Genomic DNA, 22,465 nt, shown 5'->3' with positions numbered 1-22,465 from the left:
TGTTGATCAATGGACAGTGAGTAAAATCAATCCACTGTGGGTCTTACAGAGATCAGTGTGTGTTGTCCCACAGTTAGTATTACTGTATTACCTGGGATCAGAGCGTCAGATCGGCAGTCGTACAGCATTCCCAGCCTGAACGGACGGCCGAGAGTTTCCAGATCCATCTCCACGTTTTCTCCATGAATCATTGTTCCGGATTTTACAGATCCACAGAGGAACCTGTGATCAAAGATCTGAAACTAAACATCTGTCAAAAATCAGAAAACAAAGGACCAACATCAGAGATTACAAATGAACAAATCACAGACTGTTTCTGATATGTTCAGTGTTAGAACCTGTTCATAACATTCCAGTGGGATTGACGATTACTGCGTTGGACACAATGACAGTATCAGCAACATCTGGTTTGTTTAAAATCTGAACTTATGTGAAGCAGATTCTGAAAGTGAGCAAAACTGACAACTCGGTGAGGCCGGGAAGTCCGGGTCACAGGTTCAGCCGATGTCAAGAATCAGGATTCCCCTTCCTTTTTTTTTTTTGGAAGATATTTTGATTCAATTTTTAACATTTTAAATATACAACACAACAAAATAAAACAACAAAAAACACCAAACCTACTCCCCACCCTTCAACACCCCAGTAACTCAAAATTACTTCTCCCCCCCCCCCCACCCGCCTCACCCCCTTCCCCTTCAGCAGCTGACAGTAACCAGCTCTTTAAAGTGCAATATAAACAGACCCCATCTCTTGTGGAACCCCTCACTTGTCCCCATCAAAATGAACTTGGCCATCTCCAAATACAGGAACGTCATCAGGTCCCCCAGCCACACCGAGACACAAGGCGGAGAAGCTGCCCTCCACCCCAACAGGACCCACCTGCGAGCAATCATCTTCCCCCGCACCTGTCTGCAGCTCCGGCAAGTCCGACAACCCAAATATGGCCCCCAGAAAACTGGACTCCAAATCCACCCGCTGGATCGCTGACATGGTGCTGAAAAACGAGCTCTAGAGTTTCTTCATCTTCGGGCAGGACCAGAACATCTGTACATGATTTGTCGGGCCCCTCCCACAGCGCTCACAAATGTCCTCCACCCCCTCAAACAACCGGCTTATACTCGGCTTGGTCAGGTGTGCTCTATGTACCACTTTTAGCTGTAGAAACCTAGCCTTGCACACGAGGTTGAGGCATTCACCCTCCGCAACACATCGCACCACAACCCTTCCTCCAGCTCCTCCTCCCAATCAATTCCCTCCAAAGGCAGCATATCCTCCTCCAAAATCCTCCCACAGATTGCCAAGATGACCCTCCCCCCTCCAGCCCCTTCAACAGCATCGCTCCCTCCAACAACGAGGACAGAAGTGCCGCTAGAAAAGTCGGGGAAACCTCCTTCGGAATATCCCACACCTGCTTATACCTAAAGACCTCCCCTAAGCCTCTCCATCAACTCCTCCAAACTCGCAAACTGCCCTTCCAAAAATAACTTCATTTCTGTTACCCTTCTCTCCTCCCAGCCCCGAAACCCAGCATCCAGCCTCGTCGGCACGAATGCATGATTCCCTTGGAAAGGCATCAGCTTTGACCCTGTCCCTGACCTAAAGTGCTGCCGAAACTGTCTCCATATCTTCAGCGTGGCCACCACCACTGGACCTTGCGAATATCTTTATCTTTATTATTATTGTCACAAGTAGGCATACATTAACACTGCAATGAATTTGCAATGAAAACCCCCAGGTTGCCACATTCCGGCGCCTGTTCGGATACACAGAGGGAGAATTCAGAATCTCCAATTCACCTAACAAGCACGTCCCCAAGGCAAACAGAAGTTGCTCCGTTACCAGCATCCGCAACCCCAACCCCCTACAAGAGCCTGCCTCCATCCTCACCCACATAGTATCCCGCACCTTCTCCTCGTTCTCCGCCCAGTAATAATATAACAGTCTTGGAAGGGCCAGGCCCCCTAACTTCCACCCTCTCTTCTGAATCCTTGCCGGTCCAGAGAAACATCAAAATCAACCATTCCACCTCCATAAAATCTACTTCGACAAAAAGACTGGTAGGCACTGAAATAAAAATAAAAACCATAGCAAGATATTCACCATTATCCGGCCTGCCTATCACAGAGGAAGGCTGTCACATCACAACAAATCCACCTCGACCCTACCCACCAGGCTCGTAAAATTCAATTTACGGAGCCGGGCCCAGTCTCGAACCACCGACACCCCCCAAGGACCTAAAGTAGGTAGTCGCCAAACTACTGCCCCCTTCGCCTGCCTCAACTGCCATACCACGTTCCCAGTAGACAAAAGGTCAAACTGCGCCTGCAATTCCTTTCTACTCACCAGAAGCTCTGGAATGGGATTCTCCCCTTCCAAGATTTCCTCTAGCAGCCGCCGCCGCTCCTCTCTTGATTCCCCATCCACCTGAGGGTTAAACATGATGATCTCACCCCTTACCACCGCCTTCAGTTGCTCCCAAACCACCATTGGTGAGACTCCCCATTCCTGTTCAACCCACATAGTCACCTCACCAACCATACACAAACATTCAGATCCGCAAGCAGCTTCCTATCCAACCTCCACGCCGGCCTCTGTGCAGGCCCCTTCTCCAAGACCACATCCGCCAAATGTGGAGCATGATCCGAAATAATTTTTCTTCCCCGTAATAAAGAAGTCAATCCTTGAGTGCACATTATGCACTGGCAAAAAAAAGGAATATTCTCTGTCCCATGAATGCAAAATCTGCCATGGATCTACCCCCCCCCCCCACCCCCACCTCCTTCATAAATGCGGCCCGAGGGGGTCAGTGAACCCGGCCGAGGCCAATCCACCTTCAGAATCAACCTGTATTTAAATCCCCACCCAGAATGAACAGATGTGTATCCAAACTGGTATGGTGCCACCATCCTCTTCATAAAGCCCACACCATCCCAATTCGGGGCATGCACGCTGACCAACGCCCGCCAACCTCACTCCAAAGCACCCGTCACTGTAACGTATCTGCTCCCCCTAATCAGCCACCACCATCTGAAACCTCACTCTCTCACCGACCAGTATCTCTACCACCTGGGCCCTGCTATCAAAGCCTGAGTGGAACACCTGACTCACCCAGCCCTTCCGAAGCCTCACCTGGTCCTTCACCGTCTAGTGGATCTCCTGCAACAACACTACATCGGCTGTCAAACTTCAAATGTGAAAAGACTCTCGCTCCCTTCACCGGTCCACCCAACCCATGCAGATTCCACATCAGCATTCGGACCTGGGGTCTCTCACCCCCCTCCCCCTCCTGTCAGTCATGATTACTGCCCCCCGCACCACCCAGCGAGTGGGACCCAACTCTACACCTAGTCACCATCAACCAGCTACCCCTTGTGATGATGTGCATAATGCAGTTTTGTACATAATGTTATGCATGACCTCCAACCACTAGGTGGCAATGTTAACCTACAATTTGGTTCTGGGAGTTGGGGTAGATCATGCTAAGAGACACGCTTATTTTGCAGCAGCTCTACATTGTTAGGAATGGGTTAACATAGCTTCCAATTCAATACTAATTTGATGTCATTTATCCAGTAGAAGTAACTGATATATAAAGGGGAGACAGGAGGCACTAATGGTGGAGATTTGTGTGTGAAGGTGGATCAAAGAAATAAAGGTGTTTTGTGGAGGAGCAGAAATCTTGTCTCCTTTACCCTAAAGCCAGCAACCCAGAAGCTTAAACATACATTAGTTCATTCATGTTAGTAGTGTAGTATTTTATTTATCTTAGTTATTTTAGTCGTATAATTTTGAAATAAGTTATTTAAATTAGATGTTCACTAGTTTATCATTTACTTCGGTCAGTCTACAGAACATGACACCCCTCCCCATCCTTCCCAGAAACCCCAGCCACTTCCTCTCGAAACCACTTCTCTTTGCACAATCCTCCCACCATCACACCTCTCAGGCCCATTGAAACCTGTCCACAACAGCTCAGTCAGTCTCGGCCCTCTCCCCACCTCGCTCCCACTCATTAGCCAACTTGCATTAGCTATCGAGGTGGCCCCTGCCAGAGCCCCACCCCTCCCATAGGCCCAATACCAAAAAAACCAACATAAAAGCTTCCCCACACCCAGTCCATCCCAACAATCCAACATAATAGACTTCCAAGCAAAGGGGAACAAATCCCATATTACCCAATGTCCCCAAACCCTCCTCTCCCAAACACAAATGAGAGAAAACAAAGTCCAAACTCAGTTCAGCCCCAGTCCTTCACGAATGCCTTTGCCTCCTCCGCCATCTCAAAGTAATAGTTTTTGGAATGATGTGTAACTCTCAACTTTGCCGGGTAGACCAATCCAAACCACACGTTACTCTTGTACAACCCTGCTTTCGCCCTGTTAAAGGCCGCTCGCTGTTTTGCCAGCTCCACCGTCCTGGTACATTCGAATACCACTGCCTTCCCACCTCACCTCTCGATACCGCTGCCTTCCCACCTCACCTCTCGATACCACTGCCTTCTCACCTCAGTTCTCAATACCACTGCCTTCCCACCTCACCTCTCGATACCACTGCCTTCCCACCTCACCTCTCGACACAACTGCCTTCCCACCTCACCTCCCGATACCAGTGCCTTCCCACCTCATCTCTCAATACCACTGCCTTCCCACCTCACCTCTCGATACCACTGCCTTCCCACCTCACCTCCCGATACCACTGCCTTCCCACCTCACCTCTCGATACAACTGCCTTCCCACCTCACCTCTCGACACCACTGCCTTCCCACCTCACCTCCCGATACCACTGCCTTCCCACCTCACCTCCCGATACCACTGCCTTCCCACCTCATCTCTCAATACCACTGCCTTCCCACCTCACCTCTCGATACCACTGCCTTCCCACCTCACCCCCCGATACCACTGCCTTCCCACCTCATCTCTCAATACCACTGCCTTCCCACCTCACCTCCCGATGCCACTGCCTTCCCACCTCATCTCTCAATACCACTGCCTTCCCACCTCACCTCCCGATACCACTGCCTTCCTGCCTCACCTCCTGATACCACTGCCTTCCCACCTCACCTCCCGATACCACTGCCTTCCCACCTCACCTCTCAATACCACTGCCTTCCCACTTCACCTCCTGATACCACTGCTTTCCAACCTCACCTCCCGATACCACTGCCTTCCCACCTCACCTCTCGATACCACTGCCTTCCCACCTCACCTCTCGATACCACTGCCTTCCCACCTCATCTCTCGATACCACTGCCTTCCCACCTCCCCTCCCGATACCACTGCCTTCCCACCTCACCTCCCGATACCACTGCCTTCCCACCTCAGTTCTCAATACCACTGCCTTCCCACCTCACCTCCCGGTACCATTGCCTTCCCACCTCACCTCTTGATACCACTGCCTTCCCACCTCACCTCTCGATACCACTGCCTTCCCACCTCACCTCTCGATACCGCTGCCTTCCCACCTCACCTCTCGATACTACTGCATTCCCACCTCACCTCTCGATACCACTGCCTTCCCACCTCACCTCTCGATACCACTGCCTTCCCACCTCACCCCCCGATACCACTGCCTTCCCACCTCATCTCTCAATACCACTGCCTTCCCACCTCACCTCTCGATACCACTGCCTTCCCACCTCACCTCTCGATACTACTGCATTCGCACCTCACCTCTCGATACCACTGCCTTCCCACCTCACCCCTCGATACCACTGCCTTCCCACCTCACCCCCCGATACCACTGCCTTCCCACCTCATCTCTCAATACAACTGCCTTCCCACTTCACCTCCTGATACCACTGCTTTCCAACCTCACCTCCCGATACCACTGCCTTCCCACCTCACCTCTCGATACCACTGCCTTCCCACCTCACCTCTCGATACCACTGCCTTCCCACCTCATCTCTCGATAGCACTGCCTTCCCACCTCCCCTCCCGATACCACTGCCTTCCCACCTCACCTCCCGATACCACTGCCTTCCCACCTCAGTTCTCAATACCACTGCCTTCCCACCTCACCTCCCGGTACCATTGCCTTCCCACCTCACCTCTTGATACCACTGCCTTCCCACCTCACCTCTCGATACCACTGCCTTCCCACCTCACCTCTCGATACCGCTGCCTTCCCACCTCACCTCTCGATACTACTGCATTCCCACCTCACCTCTCGATACCACTGCCTTCCCACCTCACCTCTCGATACCACTGCCTTCCCACCTCACCCCCCGATACCACTGCCTTCCCACCTCATCTCTCAATACCACTGCCTTCCCACCTCACCTCTCGATACCACTGCCTTCCCACCTCACCTCTCGATACTACTGCATTCCCACCTCACCTCTCGATACCACTGCCTTCCCACCTCACCCCTCGATACCACTGCCTTCCCACCTCACCCCCCGATACCACTGCCTTCCCACCTCATCTCTCAATACCACTGCCTTCCCACCTCACCTCCCGATGCCACTGCCTTCCCACCTCATCTCTCGATACCACTGCCTTCCCACCTCACCTCCCGATACCACTGCCTTCCCACCTCATCTCTCAATACCACTGCCTTCCCACCTCACCTCTCGATACCACTGCCTTCCCACCTCACCCCCCGATACCACTGCCTTCCCACCTCATCTCTCAATACCACTGCCTTCCCACCTCACCTCCCGATGCCACTGCCTTCCCACCTCATCTCTCAATACCACTGCCTTCCCACCTCACCTCCCGATACCACTGCCTTCCCGCCTCACCTCCTGATACCACTGCCTTCCCACCTCACCTCCCGATACCACTGCCTTCCCACCTCACCTCTCAATACCACTGCCTTCCCACTTCACCTCCTGATACCACTGCTTTCCAACCTCACCTCCCGATACCACTGCCTTCCCACCTCACCTCTCGATACCACTGCCTTCCCACCTCACCTCTCGATACCACTGCCTTCCCAACTCATCTCTCGATACCACTGCCTTCCCACCTCCCCTCCCGATACCACTGCCTTCCCACCTCACCTCCCGATACCACTGCCTTCCCACCTCAGTTCTCAATACCACTGCCTTCCCACCTCACCTCCCGGTACCATTGCCTTCCCACCTCACCTCTTGATACCACTGCCTTCCCACCTCACCTCTCGATACCACTGCCTTCCCACCTCACCTCTCGATACCGCTGCCTTCCCACCTCACCTCTCGATACTACTGCATTCCCACCTCACCTCTCGATACCACTGCCTTCCCACCTCACCTCTCGATACCACTGCCTTCCCACCTCACCCCCCGATACCACTGCCTTCCCACCTCATCTCTCAATACCACTGCCTTCCCACCTCACCTCTCGATACCACTGCCTTCCCACCTCACCTCTCGATACTACTGCATTCCCACCTCACCTCTCGATACCACTGCCTTCCCACCTCACCCCTCGATACCACTGCCTTCCCACCTCACCCCCCGATACCACTGCCTTCCCACCTCATCTCTCAATACCACTGCCTTCCCACCTCACCTCCCGATGCCACTGCCTTCCCACCTCATCTCTCGATACCACTGCCTTCCCACCTCACCTCCCGATACCACTGCCTTCCCACCTCATCTCTCAATACCACTGCCTTCCCACCTCACCTCTCGATACCACTGCCTTCCCACCTCACCTCTCGATACCACTGCCTTCCCACCTCACCCCCCGATACCACTGCCTTCCCACCTCATCTCTCAATACCACTGCCTTCCCACCTCACCTCCCGATGCCACTGCCTTCCCACCTCATCTCTCAATACCACTGCCTTCCCACCTCCCGATACCACTGCCTTCCCGCCTCACCTCCTGATACCACTGCCTTCCCACCTCACCTCCCGATACCACTGCCTTCCCACCTCACCTCCCGATACCACTGCCTTCCCACCGCACCTCTCAATACCACTGCCTTCCCACTTCACCTCCTGATACCACTGCTTTCCAACCTCACCTCCCGATACCACTGCCTTCCCACCTCACCTCTCGATACCACTGCCTTCGCACCTCACCTCTCGATACCACTGCCTTCCCACCTCATCTCTCGATACCACTGCCTTCCCACCTCACCTCCCGATACCACTGCCTTCCCACCTCACCTCCCGATACCACTGCCTTCCCACCTCAGTTCTCAATACCACTGCCTTCCCACCTCACCTCCCGGTACCATTGCCTTCCCACCTCACCTCTTGATACCACTGCCTTCCCACCTCACCTCTCGATACCACTGCATTCCCACCTCACCTCCCGATACCACTGCCTTCCCACCTCATCGCTCAATACCACTGCCTTCCCACCTCACCTCTCGATACCACTGCCTTCCCACCTCACCTCTCGATTCTGCTCAGCCCATCTCAGCACCTTCTCCTTCGCCTGGTCACTATGAAAACAGACGATCACAGCTCTCGGTGGCTCATTCGCCTTTGGCTTCGGCCAAAATGACCGGTGAAAACTATCTAGCTCAAAGAGGGAGGTGTCCTCCTCCTCCCCCAACAACTTAGCAAACATCTCTGAAAAGTACTCCGTCTGCCTCCGGCCCTCCAGCCCCTCAGACAGTCCCACAATCCACAGATTCTGTCGCTGTGACCTGCTCTCCAGGTCCTCCACTTTGGCTTCCAGCCCTTTGTCGCTCTCATCGAGACGAGCTGGTCGCTGTGTCGTGACAAAGCCCCCTCCACCCTCCCATCGAGACGAGCTGGTCGCTGTGTCGTGACAATGCCTCCTCCACCCTCTCCAACACCTCTCCTTGCTCTTGCACCATTTCTGAAGTCTTTCCAAGAGCCTCCTATATCGGGGTCAACATATCATCCACCAGCTGTTTGAGCGTTCCCATCATCTCCTTCCCATGCCGCTCAAAATGCTTCGCAAACTGCTGCTTAAACTCCACCGCCATCACGTCAGCCAGTGTGTCCACCATAATGGGCACAGCTCCACCCGGAGAGCTTGCTCCCACCATCTTTCCCCCCACAGAACTCCGCACTGAGCGCGAGCTCTCAGCTGGACTATCACTCGCTCCTTTTTGTCCCATATTCTTCCGTTGGGCTTTCAAAATCCTTTAGTCACAACTTTTCTGGAGATCGATTATATAAAATGTCTCCCCAAACTGGGTGAAAAGGGTCAACAAACTAAAGCTCTTTAGGAGCCACCCACGTGTGACCTCTATCTACATGTCACTACCGGAAGTCCCGGAATTCTCCCATCCTGCCTGTCGTGGGTTGATAGAGGGTGGATTGGAGAATCAGCGACAGGCAATAGGTCAGAATCTGCTGGCGTAGGAACAGTTTGTGATTCTCACAAAGGCAGGTTGATTATCCCACTGACCATGTTATAGGCCAGAGTTTAGAGAACCTCAAAGTGTATCATGGAGTTCCCCTGACCCACAAGTTTTAACAGATTGTGGTATGGGGAGCACACGGCCCACTCTACAGGTGTGGTACAGCAGAAATGGAAAAGTATTTTTTAAAGCAAAACAATGTTTATTCTATGAACTCAAGGAAACCTTTTTAAAACATACAGTGAACATCTTAGCAACCATTAATTCAAATACAACCCCCAATGAATACAACACTAAGTAATCCTTACCTTCCTTTTAACATCCATAAGACTGAAAAAAAAACATTATACAGAAGCACATCAAGTTTAAATTCACTACTGAGAACAGTTATAACTCTGAATTCACCAAATTATCAAGGGATAGTCTTTACATGGCAGAGAGAACAACAGTACACATTCTGTGGCTGACTGCAGCTCCAACACTGAAACAAAACCAAAAAACAGACACACCCAAGTGTTTCTCAAAGTGAAACTAAAAGCTGACAGACAGCCCAGCTCCACCCACACTCTCACATCAAAGAACAAAGAACAAAGAAAAGTACAGCACAGGAACAGGCCCTTCGGCCCTCCAAGCCCGTGCCGACCATGCTGCCCGACTAAACTACAATCTTCTACACTTCCTGGGTCCGTATCCCTCTATGCCCCTGAAATATCACTATCGTCCCTTCTTCCACCACCTCCTCCGGTAGCGAGTTCCAGGCACCCACTACCCTCTGTGTAAAAAACTTGCCTCGTACATCTACTCTAAACCTTGCCCCTCGCACCTTAAACCTATGCCCTCTAGTAATTGACCCCTCTACCCTGGGGAAAAGCCTCTGACTATCCACTCTGTCTGTGCGCCTCATAATATTGTAGACCTCTTTCAGGTCATCCCTCAACCTCCATCGTTCCAGTGAGAACAAATCGAGTTTATTCAACCGCTCCTCATAGCTAATGCCCTCCATACCAGGCAACATTCTGGTAAATCTCTTCTGCACCCTCTCTAAAGCCTCCACATCCTTCTGGTAGTGTGGTGACCAGAATTGAACACTATACCCAAAGTGTGGCCCAACTAAGGTTCTATACAGCTGCAACATGACTTGCCAATTCTTATACTAAATGCCCTGGCCAATGAAGGCAAGCATGCCGTATGCCTTCTTGACTACCTTCTCCACCTGTGTTGCCCCTTTCAGTGACCTGTGGACCTGTACACCTAGATCTCTCTGACTTTCAATACTCTTGAGGGTTCTACCATTCACTGTATATTCCCTACCTGCATTAGACCTTCCAAAATGCATTACCTCACATTTGTCCGGATTAAACTCCATCTGCCGTCTCTCCGCCCAAGTCTCCAAACAATCTAAATCCTGCTGTATCCTCTGACAGTCCTCATCGCTATCCACAATTCCACCAACCTTTGTGTCGTCTGCAGACTTACTAATCAGACCAGCAAAGGTCCCAGCACTGATCCCTGCGGAACATCACTTGTCACAGCTCTCCAATTAGGAAAGCATCCTTCCATTGCTACTCTCTGCCTTCTATGACCTAGCCAGTTTTGTATCCACCTTGCCAGCTCACCCCTGATTCCGTGTGACTTCACCTTTTGTACTAGTCTACCATGAGGGACCTTGTCAAAGGCCTTGCTGAAGTCCATATAGACAACATCCACTGCCCTACCTGCATCAATCATCTTTGTGACCTCCTCGAAAAACTCTATCAAGTTAGTGAGACACGACCTCCCCTTCACAAAACCATGCTGCCTGTCACTAATACGTCCATTTGCTTCCAAATGGGAGTAGATTCTGTCTCGAAGAATTCTCTCCAGTAATTTCCCTACCACTGACGTAAGGCTCACTGGCCTGTAGTTCCCTGGATTATCCTTGCGACCCTTCTTAAACAGAGGAACAACATTGGCTATTCTCCAGTCCACCGGGACATCACCTGAAGACAGTGAGGATCCAAAGATTTCTGTCAAGGCCTCAGCAATTTCCTCTCTAGCCTACTTCAGTATTCTGGGGTAGATCCCATCAGGCCCTGGGGGCTTATCTACCTTAATATTTTTCAAGACGCCCAACACCTCGTCTTTTTGGATCTCAATGTGACCCAGGCTATCTCCACACACCCTTCTCCAGACTCAACATCTACCAATTCCTTCTCTTTGGTAAATACTGATGCAAAGTATTCATTTAGTACCTCGCCCATTTCCTCTGGCCCCACACATAGATTCCCTTGCCTATCCTTCAGTGGGCCAACCCTTTCCCTGGCTACCCTCTTGCTTTTTATGTACGTGTAAAAAGCCTTGGGATTTTCCTTAACCCTATTTGTAACACTGCAATTATAAACACCCATTTCTTAAAGGTACACCCAAAGACTACAACACTAAGTAAATCTTTAAGCTTTCCTTTTTAACATCCATACGACTTAAAAATAAAACTTTTAACAGAAGCACATCAGGTTAAAGTCGCTACTGAAAATATTTATAATTCTGAATTCACCAAATGATCAAGAGATAGTATTTTGATGGCAGAGAGAACAGCAGTACACCTGCTTGTTCTGGCTTCAGCTCCAACACTGAAAACGAAACTAAAACACACCCTGCAGCAAACAGCCTAAATAGAAAGTAAAAAGCTGACAGACAGCCCAGATCCACCCACACTTTGCTATCACTGATAAACACCCATTTTTTAAAGGTACATTTCTTAAGCACCCATTTCTTAAAGGTACTCTCACATGACACCTCCCCCCAGAAAAAAAAACCCATCAACTTCAAGTTGGTTTCATTTTTCACCTTTTCACTATCCTTTAAGAAATGCATACAGTAAATATACTTTTTCATTTCAAAATCAACACACGCAAACAGGTATAATAATGTAGTCCATTTTGTTTCCGTTCTTCTTTCAACTGAAATCTTACTCGATTGACAGTCTCTTTGAACAAGAAGGTCCCTGAACGATCCGTCCATTTCTCTACGCCTCAGCACGTCTCTTTAAAGTCAAATACTTTAGTTTAATCTGATCACAGAGTCCCTTGTAATTCAGGAGCATTGGTTATCACAGCTTTCAGTCCGTCAAATGCCTGTTGAAAGTCCGCTGTCCACTGAAATTTTTGACCTTTCTTTAGCAAGTCTATCAGTGGAGCAACCAGGCGACAAAACGTTTTCACAAATGTTTGATCAAATCCACTCATGCCAAGAAATCGCATTATTTCCCTTCGTCTTGAGGATATTGTAAACTCCTCAAGGAAAGTGACTTGAGCTTTTCCAAATTCACATTTGGCTAGGTTTATCACCAAACCCGCCTCCTGAAGTCGATCAAATAACTCCATCAGATGCTTTAAATGTTGTATCTATGTCTGGCTGAAAATTACCAGATCGTCGATGTGTACCGCACAATTGGTTAATCCTGAAATGACTTTGTTAGTTAACTGTTGAAATGTGGCTGGTGCATTTTTCATGTCAAATGGCATAATTTTGAATTGGTATATACCATCTGGAGTCACAAAAGCTGAAATCTCCTTTACCCTTTCGGATAAAGGTACCTGCCAGTAACTTTTAAGTAAATCCAGTTTGGAAATAAAAGCCGATTGTCCCATTTTCTCAATGCAATCCTCCAAACGTGGGACAGGATACGAGTCCATTCTTGTAACTGCATTAACCTTTCTATAGTCCACACACAACCATTGGGTACCGTCTGGTTTAGGTACCATCACTATGAGTGAGCTTCATTGGCTGCAACCCACTTCAATTATGCCATTTTTAAGCATACTCTTAATCTCTTTGTTAACCTGTGCCAATTTTAAAGGGTTCAGTCTGTAATGATGTTGTTTGATTGGAACAGCATTTCCCACATCTACATCAGCCATGATTGAATGGTGGAGTGGACTCGATGGGCCGAATGGCCTTACTTTCGCTCCTATGTCTGACGAATGTGATATAAAATAGTTACTTTAGAGATACTAGTTAATGTAATGTAGAAATAAGCCACTTTGATTCTGGCAGTTAGGGACAAAGGGATTTGAGACCGCATGGAAAAAGCAGGAAGAGGTGTGTCTATGAGAGTGATGCTGCATTGATAGGGGCCAGAGAAAGGGATTGGAAGTGAGCCAATCAGAATAGATCAAACAGGTCAGGAGGGATATAGGCTGACCTATGGGCGTCGAGTATGTGAAACTTGATACCATTTGAATTGATTTGCAGAGATCCCTTTGTTTCTTTGTTCATTCGCTTTCTGGGATATAGGAAACTGGATGTCTCTTATGTTTCTATGAAATGAATCAAGCTTGCAAGCTAAATAAATAACTTCTTTTTACGTGCGAATCCATCTCGACTTTTATTGAGGCCAGACTGACAGAGAAAGAAATTTGGGAATCAACATTTGGTGCCGAAACCCGGGATTTCTCAGGGCGGTCCTGATCCAACTGCAAAATCAGAATTAGACTGATTATGAACAGGAGGATGGGGAACAAAGGGCCCTCAATGTAGAACTGGAAAACGACCGCGCATTGATTGTTCCCCTCTTCTTATCGTCTGATTAGTCTGGTCACTCGCGGTTGGCACAGAAAGACCGCCTCGACGAAATCACAGGTCAGTCTGGGGATTAGCAATTTAATTGATGGGATTTCATATTGTTGTTTCGGCTTGGGTTAGGGTTTTGGGTTGATGGGACATCTCAAATGATGATTCAATTCCAAGTATAAGGGTTCAGAGGCTGATGTGACTTCAGTAATGAAGGTTCAGTCTATTATATGGGTTCAGGGGCTGATGTGACTTCAGTAATGAAGGTTCAGTCTATTATATGGGTTCAGGGGCTGATGGGACTTCAGTAGATGAAGGTTCAGTCCAGTATAACTGTTTTTAAATCTGAAGATGGTTCAACTCTATGTGTGAGTGTTTTAAATATATAGTTGATTAAGCTAAAATTGTCTCCTTGGACTGTATTGGCGAAAAACGCAGTTCCGAGGTCTAGTTGAGATTGTGGGGAATGCTGCATATTGGTTGAAGCAGAAGTCTCTCAAAGGGTTAACAGCAGCAGGCGAAGTTGAAAACAGACAGTGCTTCTCACTCAGGCTTTGAGATAACAGCAGCAGCCTGTAGTGTAATCGGATACCTTTCCTTTGAGTCAGTGAACACCAGCAAAGTTACGTTTTGAATTAATTAAAGGAAACCAGTGGGTTTCTCCACCTCTTTGATAAAAGTTATTATTTTCGAAAGCAATTGATTGAAATTGCCAGAATCTTAAGTTTTACTTACTTGAAATAAGGTTTATCTCATTTTATCTGGAGATTAATAGAAATTTAAAGAAGATCATGGACACCATTTTAAAAAGTGTCAATCTGGAGATGATAGTTGATTTTGCTAATACTTATGTGTATGTAAAAGAAAAAAAAACTTGTTAAAAGAAAAATTGTTAAGATAAAGAAATAATTAAGTTGTAAATGTTATACAAGTTTGTGTTAAGCAAATTGTAAATTTAGTTCTGAGTTGAGATCAGAGCTAAGCTTGCAAGTGGCAGTAATTCAATTTGAATTTTCAAACATTTTTAAGTTTAAAAAAAAAAGAGCAAATAGAGAAAAGGACACAGATCTTGAATGCGTTGAATAGTACATTTCAAAGGCCCATAAATCTTTCTGTTATCTTAGACCTAAAACCTAGGAAGACTGAAGAGCCAGAGGAATTTCTGGAGCGTTTTAATGAAATATACCGGGGGCAGTCAGGCGATTTGCTGTATCAAAATGGTCAGAATTCCCCTCAATACTGTGCTATGTTAATGCATTGCCTACCACCTTCTGTGGTTACTGCTGTGAAATGTAATAACATGAATTGGACAGAGAACGACCCTTCCCAGATGGCAAGGGCAGTCAGATTTTACTGGAAGGAGGGTGCAGGCCAAGAAGGAGGCTCAGTTACAAAGGTTAAGACTGAGTATGTAATGAAAAAGGATGATCTACGACCCCAACAAGCGGCAGAAATGGTAGTTTACCAGCAGGAGCCCCAATATAGTGACTTTGGGCGGGTGCATCAGCGAAGAGGAGGATGAGACAACAGTGCTATATTTCTATCACCCCCCAGTGGTGGACATTAGACGTTGAACAGTCACTGCATCACGTTACCCTGGCCTATGACAGAACTGGACGAAACAGGGAGTTGGAGGACACATACCGGCCATTACTTGAGACCGAATGGCCAGTCAAGGTTACAGCCACAGTCACGGGAAAAGAAGGTACAGCCGATTTTGTTACAATATCACCACATTTATGGCCACAGTCAGCTTCGGTAAGCCCTCATATTACACGTCAGGTCCATGACCAGTACCATGCCAGGGATATGGGGCGAATGGTCAGCATCTTACCGCAGCTCGTCAGAATAGGTATGAGATATACCTTTTGAACAATCCACGTCTGACATTTAAATACTGTACCACTATCAATCCAGCCTGTTTTCTTAGCGGTCCCCCTGTCCATGAGGACGCGCCTGGTCAAGAATGTTTCGCCTTGATTCAGGAAACTACCACAATAAGGGGCGATTTGAGTGACATTTCGTCAGAACAACCTGACATGATTATGTGTGATCAAATATCCCACCGGGGTTTAGTTAATGACCTACTGCAGGCCCTCCTTATGCCAGCGCAGATTTCCGTTAGAAAATGCGCTGCCCACACGAATGGTACAACCCCAGTTGACGTTGGTAATGAACGAGCAGATCGTGCAGCGCGAACAGCCGCGCAAATTCAGCAAGTGATGGTGCCTAAGATGTTAAGTCAGACTAAACGATCTACTATAAATATGTCTGCTTCTGACAAGTCAATGCCAACCATCCAAGACGTCATAAGGTTACAGGAGGACGCTCCTGAGAGTGATAAACAAATGTGGAAACGGTTAGGTTGTACATATGATTCTGTTTCCTCTTTATGGACCACGCCTGCACATCAGACTTGTATGTCTGATGTGCTGGCTTTATGGGTCATTGAATGTGTACACTTTGCAACTCATTGTGGGGCTCGAGGGACTAGTGATTTGTTGCTGGACACTTGGTGGCACCCTAAAATGCAGGGGTTGGCCCAAAGTATCAGTAATCGGTGTTTGATTTGTCAGCAATATAACACCGGAAAAGGTATCCCTTGTGGGAAGGGGCAAACCCCGTTGCCCAGTGGTCCCTTTGAGACGCTCCAAATGGATTACATTGAGTTGGAAAGGTGTCAATGTTACAAATATGTTTTGGTCATTGTGGATGTGTTCAGCAGATGGGTTGAGGCGTATCCGACTATCGATAATAAAGCTGCTACTGTGGTTAAAGTCTTGATGAGGGAAATCATTCCCCGGTACGGTATACCAGCTCAGTTAAGTTCTGATAATGGGCCTCATTTTATTGGACAAATTAACAAGGAGTTTTGCTCCCAGTTGGGCATACGCCAGCAGTTACACTGTGCTTACAGACCGCAGGCGGCCGGGTTGGTTGAGAGACACAATCAGACCCTCAAAACTAAATTGGCTAAATTAAGAGCAGACACGGGACTGACATGGCTTAAGTTGCTCCCCGTTGCCCTCTTCCAGCTGCGGGTTACACCTGCGGGACCGGCCCGGCTCTCTCCCGCCGAGATTCTTTATGGCAGGCCTCTTAGAACTCCCTGGAGCCTGCAGGTTCCCAGACTGGTTCAGTTTCATCAGATGACTGAAGAAATGACCGCCTATGTTCTAGCCCTCACGCAAGTGCTCAAGGAACTCCATGGCCAGGTCCGCGCGGCTCACCAGCCATTGCCCCCAGTACCTAGCTCACTTTCAGTCCAGCCCGGTAGTTATGTCATGGTCAAAAATTGGACTAGGAAGGGGTCGGAGCAGCGATGGGACGGGGCCTTCCAAGTTCTCCTTACCACCCCCACAGCAGTTAAAGTGGAGGGGCGAAGTGCTTGGATCCACCTACATCACTGTAAATTGAGTCCATCTCCACTACTGTAAAAGGTCGGATATTAACCTGCCTCCCTTCTCCAGTGCTATTTTACAGGTGTGGAGCATGATGGAGTGGCTACGCATCGTCTGTCTGATTTGGCCTCACTTCGCTTGGCGTGTTATTGGCGATGGACATGGAAAAGGGTTATTATGTATCTGTGTAGCCCCAACCAATCTACAAGGATACATCACCTATGCAAAGGTGATGTTCTTCGCTGCCCCCATATACGAGGACATGGTATCGACTCATGGAAGGTCATCAAAGTTAAGGAGAATGCAGGAGTCATGAAGCAGTTGCACCGGTCCCGGCGATGGGAAGGGAACATTATATGGACATTGCCTTGTTTTTGGAATACATGTAAATTTGATTTTGGATGTGTTAAGAGTGGTACAATAAAGGTAAAATCAGGCTGTCAGAAGAGTGTAGGAAGAGGCTATGAGAAAGAGAAAGGGACTAGAGAGAGGACGGGGCGTATGAGAAGGGAAGTACAGCTAGAACGTAGGTTACCGGGAGATACACTTAAGTTAATTAAAGGCCAAACTGAGGAAAACCCGGGTAGTATGAATCTCTTCTACCAGATTTACCACCGCTTGTATGGCCAGGGATGGGTTGTCTGCTACCCAAACCCCGCAGCGGTGTCTAGGTTATTTTCTGTTTCACCGCTTTGGGGCACTCCCCAAACGGTGGTTCATTGTCAGCATTCCGAACCACTGCCCGATCAGGTCACTCTTCCTTACGATCCGGGTTCAGCACCACCGGCTATTTGCCTTCCCCTTCCTCGGGATAATTCCCACTCACAGTACGATAGGCTGCGACGGTGGAGGGCGTACATACCTAGCCACTTCACTCCCAATAGGGATTCCCGGTCGTACGAGAATTGCTTCAGCAGTGAAGGATATGGCTGTTTGCTGGTAGAGGTGGACACAAATATAACATGTCTGTTTCCCACCTGTACGGACAGGAGGTGCCATATCACCCAGGCGTCTGGCCAATGCGTTTGTTACAACACCACTTGCATTCCATTGAACGCCGGCCTCCAGCTCCTCTGTGGCTGGGCGAATGTCTCTCATATCACTGTTGGGACTAGGGCTTTCCGCATTGCTGGGCGGCCCGAATGGCATTTCAAAGTTGGATAAACTGGGAGGTGTGGGGGGTTCCTTGGCTGTCAGTGATCAGAATTATTTTATTTGCGGCCTTACCATCTTGGGAAATGAAACCTTGGGAGCCCTCGGGGCAATAACCAAGGAGTTGTCTCAGCTACGGTTGTTTGCAATGCAGAACCGGTATGCTCTTGACTATCTTCTGGCCCGTGAGGGTGGGGTATGCGCCATAGTACAGGGCAAGTGTATCATGGGAGTTCAGGACTTGACCGCTAACATCACTAAATTTATGGATCGCATACGGGATCACTTGGATGGGATGCAGGATCCTGGCTCTTGGGGTAACTGGGGATTTGGAGGATGGAAGGACTGGTTGATAAATATGGCCATGTATCTAGTGGTAGCTATCGGCTGCATCTTTGTGGGCCTGGCCATCCTTAAATGTGTGATGGGTAGAATGCGGGGTGCACTGGATCAGATCACCGCCCCAATCACCGAAAAAAAAAATTTAACTGTTAAAATCCATGAGGGTGAGGCAGATGAAGGGGGGCTAAGACAGGAATTGGAAATGCAGCGACGGATCTTTTAGATGAGGAACCGTAGCTATAGATTGGATAGTTCGGTTATCATGGAATGATAAAAGGAGGGAATGACGAATGTGATATAAAATAGTTACTTTAGAGATACTAGTTAATGTAATGTAGAAATAAGCCACTTTGATTCTGGGAGTTAGGGACAAAGGGATTTGAGACCGCATGGAAAAAGCAGGAAGAGGTGTGTCTATGAGAGTGATGCTGCATTGATAGGGGCCAGAGAAAGGGATTGGAAGTGAGCCAATCAGAATAGATCAAACAGGTCAGGAGGGATATAGGCTGACCTATGGACGTCGAGTATGTGAAACTTGATACCATTTGAATTGATTTGCAGAGATCCCTTTGTTTCTTTGTTCATTCGCTTTCTGGGATATAGGAAACTGGATGTCTCTTATGTTTCTATGAAATGAATCAAGCTTGCAAGCTAAATAAATAACTTCTTTTTACGTGCGAATCCATCTCAACTTTTATTGAGGCCAGACTGACAGAGAAAGAAATTTGGGAATCAACATGTCTTATGGTCTTATGTATAGCCATTTTAGTACTTCCCAATTTATCTCCACAAATATGCCCATGTGACATCAATAACTCCTTCAGGTCAGTCCGCTTTTCCTCTGGTAGGTTACTCAACAACTTATCCCAATTCCTAAGAACATCCTCATTTTCCAATTTAATTTGAGGTATGTCAAATTCACAGTCATCTGGATTTGGTTCGTCACTTTGAGTTAGAATCATTAAAACCTCCTCCTTTTTCCCTCCTTCCCTTTCAAAGTACCTTTTAAGCATATTCACATGACACACTCGGTGAGTTTTCCTTCGATCTGGCATTTTTACCATATAATTCACATCACTTAATTTCCTTTCAATCTGATAAGTGATTTCTGGGAGGTAAGTTTATCCTTTAAAAACACTTACCTTCACAGGAGCAGGCCATTGGATTTCGGCGGGAGCGGTGCGCAAGTGATTTCTGGGAGGTAGGTTTTTCCTTTAAAAACACTTACCTTCACAGGAGCAGGCCTTGGGATTTCGGCGGGAGCGGTGTGCAAGTGATTTCTGGGAGGTACGTTTTTCCTTTAAAAACACTTACCTTCACAGGAGCAGGCCTTTGGATTTCGGCGGGAGCGGTGCGCAAGGGCTTTCTGGGAGGTAAGTTTTTACTTTAAAAACACTTACCTTCACAGGAGCAGGCCATTGGATTTAAGCGGGAGCGGTGCGCAAGGGCTTTCTGGGAGGTAAGTTTTTACTTTAAAAACACTTACCTTCACAGGAGCAGGCCTTTGGATTTCGGTGGGAGCGGTGCGCAAGTGATTTCTGGGAGATATGTTTTTCCTTTAAAAACACTTACCTTCACAGGAGCAGGCCTTCGGATTTCGGTGGGAGCGGTACGCAAGGGCTTTCTGGGAGGCAAGTTTTTACTTTTAAAACACTTACCTTCACAGGAGCAGGCCATTGGATTTCGACGGGAGCGGTGCGCAAGTGATTTCTGGGAGGTAGGTTTTTCCTTTAAAAACACTTAGCTTCACAGGAGCAGGCCATTGGATTTCGGCGGGAGCGGTGCGCAAGTAATTTCTGGGAGGTAAGTTTTTCCTTTAAAAACACTTACCTTCACAGGAGCAGGCCTTTGGATTTCGGCGGGAGCGGTACGCAAGGGATTTCTGGGAGGTAAGTTTTTACTTTAAAAACACTTACCGTCACAGGAGCAGGCCATTGGATTTCGACGGGAGCGGTGCGCAAGTGATTTCTGGGAGGTAGGTTTTTCCTTTAAAAACACTTACCTAGCCCCGTTTCTGTTCTTCTTTTCTGTTTTTTTTAATATAAGGCGGGAACCGGAAGTTCGACTTCTGGGAAGGCCTCCACTCCCACCCCCAAACAATAAATTCTGGTGGAGAGGAAACCCGAGACACTACACGTGTAGTGTCTCCCACCCACCCTCCTCCTCTAATCTAATAATAAGATCCATTGGTGTGAGGTAAGTGCCATATTATTTTATTATTATTAGCATTATTATATTATATTATTAGCATTGCGCAGGTCTAAGAGACACAGCCTGAGTGAGAGAGGTACAGACAGTGAGAATATGGTAGTTTGGTGCAGTGAGGTAACCAGGAAAGGTAAGTGGTTAATCTAATTGTGCTGTTTTTCAGTTAAAAGTGCAGTGTAGATTAGTGTAGATTAGTGTCTGATTGGCTGAAGCTGCCCCCACCATAAACTGAAATTAAACTAATTAATTAATTGGAGATGGCTGGTCAGGTGATGTGCTTGAGCTGCTTGATGTGGGAGCTGGCAGATCCCATTGCGAGCTGCAGCGACCACATCTGCAGTAAGTGTTGGCTGCTCGAAGAGCTCCGGCTCAGAGTTGATGAGCTGGAGTCTGAGCTTCAAACACTGAGGCACATCCGGGAGGGGGAGACTTACCTGGACACTGTGTTTCAGGAGGCAGTCACACCTGTCAGAGTAAGTAGTTTAAATCCTGCCAGTGGCCAGGGACAGCAGGGTGTGACTGCAAGTCAGGCAGGTAAAGGGAACCAGCAGTCAGGAACTCAGGAGCCTCAGCCCTTGACTCTGTCCAACAGGCATGAGGCACTTGCTCCCTGTGTGGATGGCGAACAGGGTTGCAGGAAGGATGAGTCAGCTGACCAAGGCACCATGGTTCAGCAGGCCATTCAAGGGGAGGGAGTAAATAGGCAAGTTGTAGTTGTAGGGGATTCTATTATCAGGGGGATAGATAGTATCCTTTGGGAGCAGGATAAGGAGTCCCGCATGGTATGTTGCCTGCCTGGTGCTAGGGTGCGGGACATCTCTGACCGGCTTGAAAGGATACTGGAGAAGGAGGGGGAGGATCCAGTTGTTGTGGTCCATGTCGGTACCAACAACATAGGCAAGTCTAGGAAAGAGAACCTGTTTAGAGATTATAAAGAGCTAGGATTCAAATTAAAAAACAGGTCCTCAAGGGTCATAATCTCCAGATTACTGCCCGAGCCACGTGCAAATTGGCATAGGGAGGCAAGAATAAGGGAAGTTAACACGTGGCTGAAAGAGTGGTGTGGGAATGAGGGGTTCCTTTTCATGGGACACTGGCATCAGTTTGGGACAGGGGGGACCTATACCGTTGGGATGGTCTCCACCTGAACCAAGCTGGGACCAGTATTCTGGCGAAAAGAGTAAATAGGGTGGTCAATAGGACTTTAAACTAAAGATTGGGGGGGGGGGAAGGGAAAGCCAGGGAACCAAGAGGTGAAGTAATCAGCGGGGAGCGTAGCTGCTTAGGAATACAAAAAAACACGAATAGACAAAACTCAAGAGTGGTTACAATTGAGGGCAGCACGGTAGCCTTGTGGATAGCACAATTGCTTCACAGCTCCAGGGTCCCAGGTTCGATTCTGGCTTGGGTCACTGTCTGTGCGGAGTCTGCACATCCTCCCCGTGTGTGCGTGGGTTTCCTCCGGGTGCTCCGGATTCCTCCCACAGTCCAAAGATGTGCGGGTTAGGTGGATTGGCCATGATAAATTGCCCTTAG

The 22,465-nt window shown here is 48.3% G+C and overlaps 1 protein-coding gene across 2 annotated transcripts in view; it reads right to left on the bottom strand.

The window, feature by feature from the left end:
• LOC140390213 (uncharacterized) overlaps positions 1-22,465 on the bottom strand; it is a 63,900-nt gene that overhangs the window by 6,042 nt on the left and 35,393 nt on the right. The window contains exon 2 of one of the 2 annotated variants that reach the window (XM_072475182.1): positions 92-250. In XM_072475182.1, coding sequence (XP_072331283.1) covers positions 92-191 — 100 coding nt within the window. In that variant the 5' untranslated portion in view covers positions 192-250. The remainder of the gene's footprint in view (positions 1-91; positions 251-22,465) is intronic. The other variant, XM_072475183.1, reaches the window with a different exon arrangement.

This window comes from Scyliorhinus torazame, chromosome 14 (genome assembly GCF_047496885.1).
Source record: "Scyliorhinus torazame isolate Kashiwa2021f chromosome 14, sScyTor2.1, whole genome shotgun sequence".
Taxonomy (NCBI): domain Eukaryota; kingdom Metazoa; phylum Chordata; class Chondrichthyes; order Carcharhiniformes; family Scyliorhinidae; genus Scyliorhinus; species Scyliorhinus torazame.
This window is presented reverse-complemented; position numbering and strand designations above follow the sequence as displayed.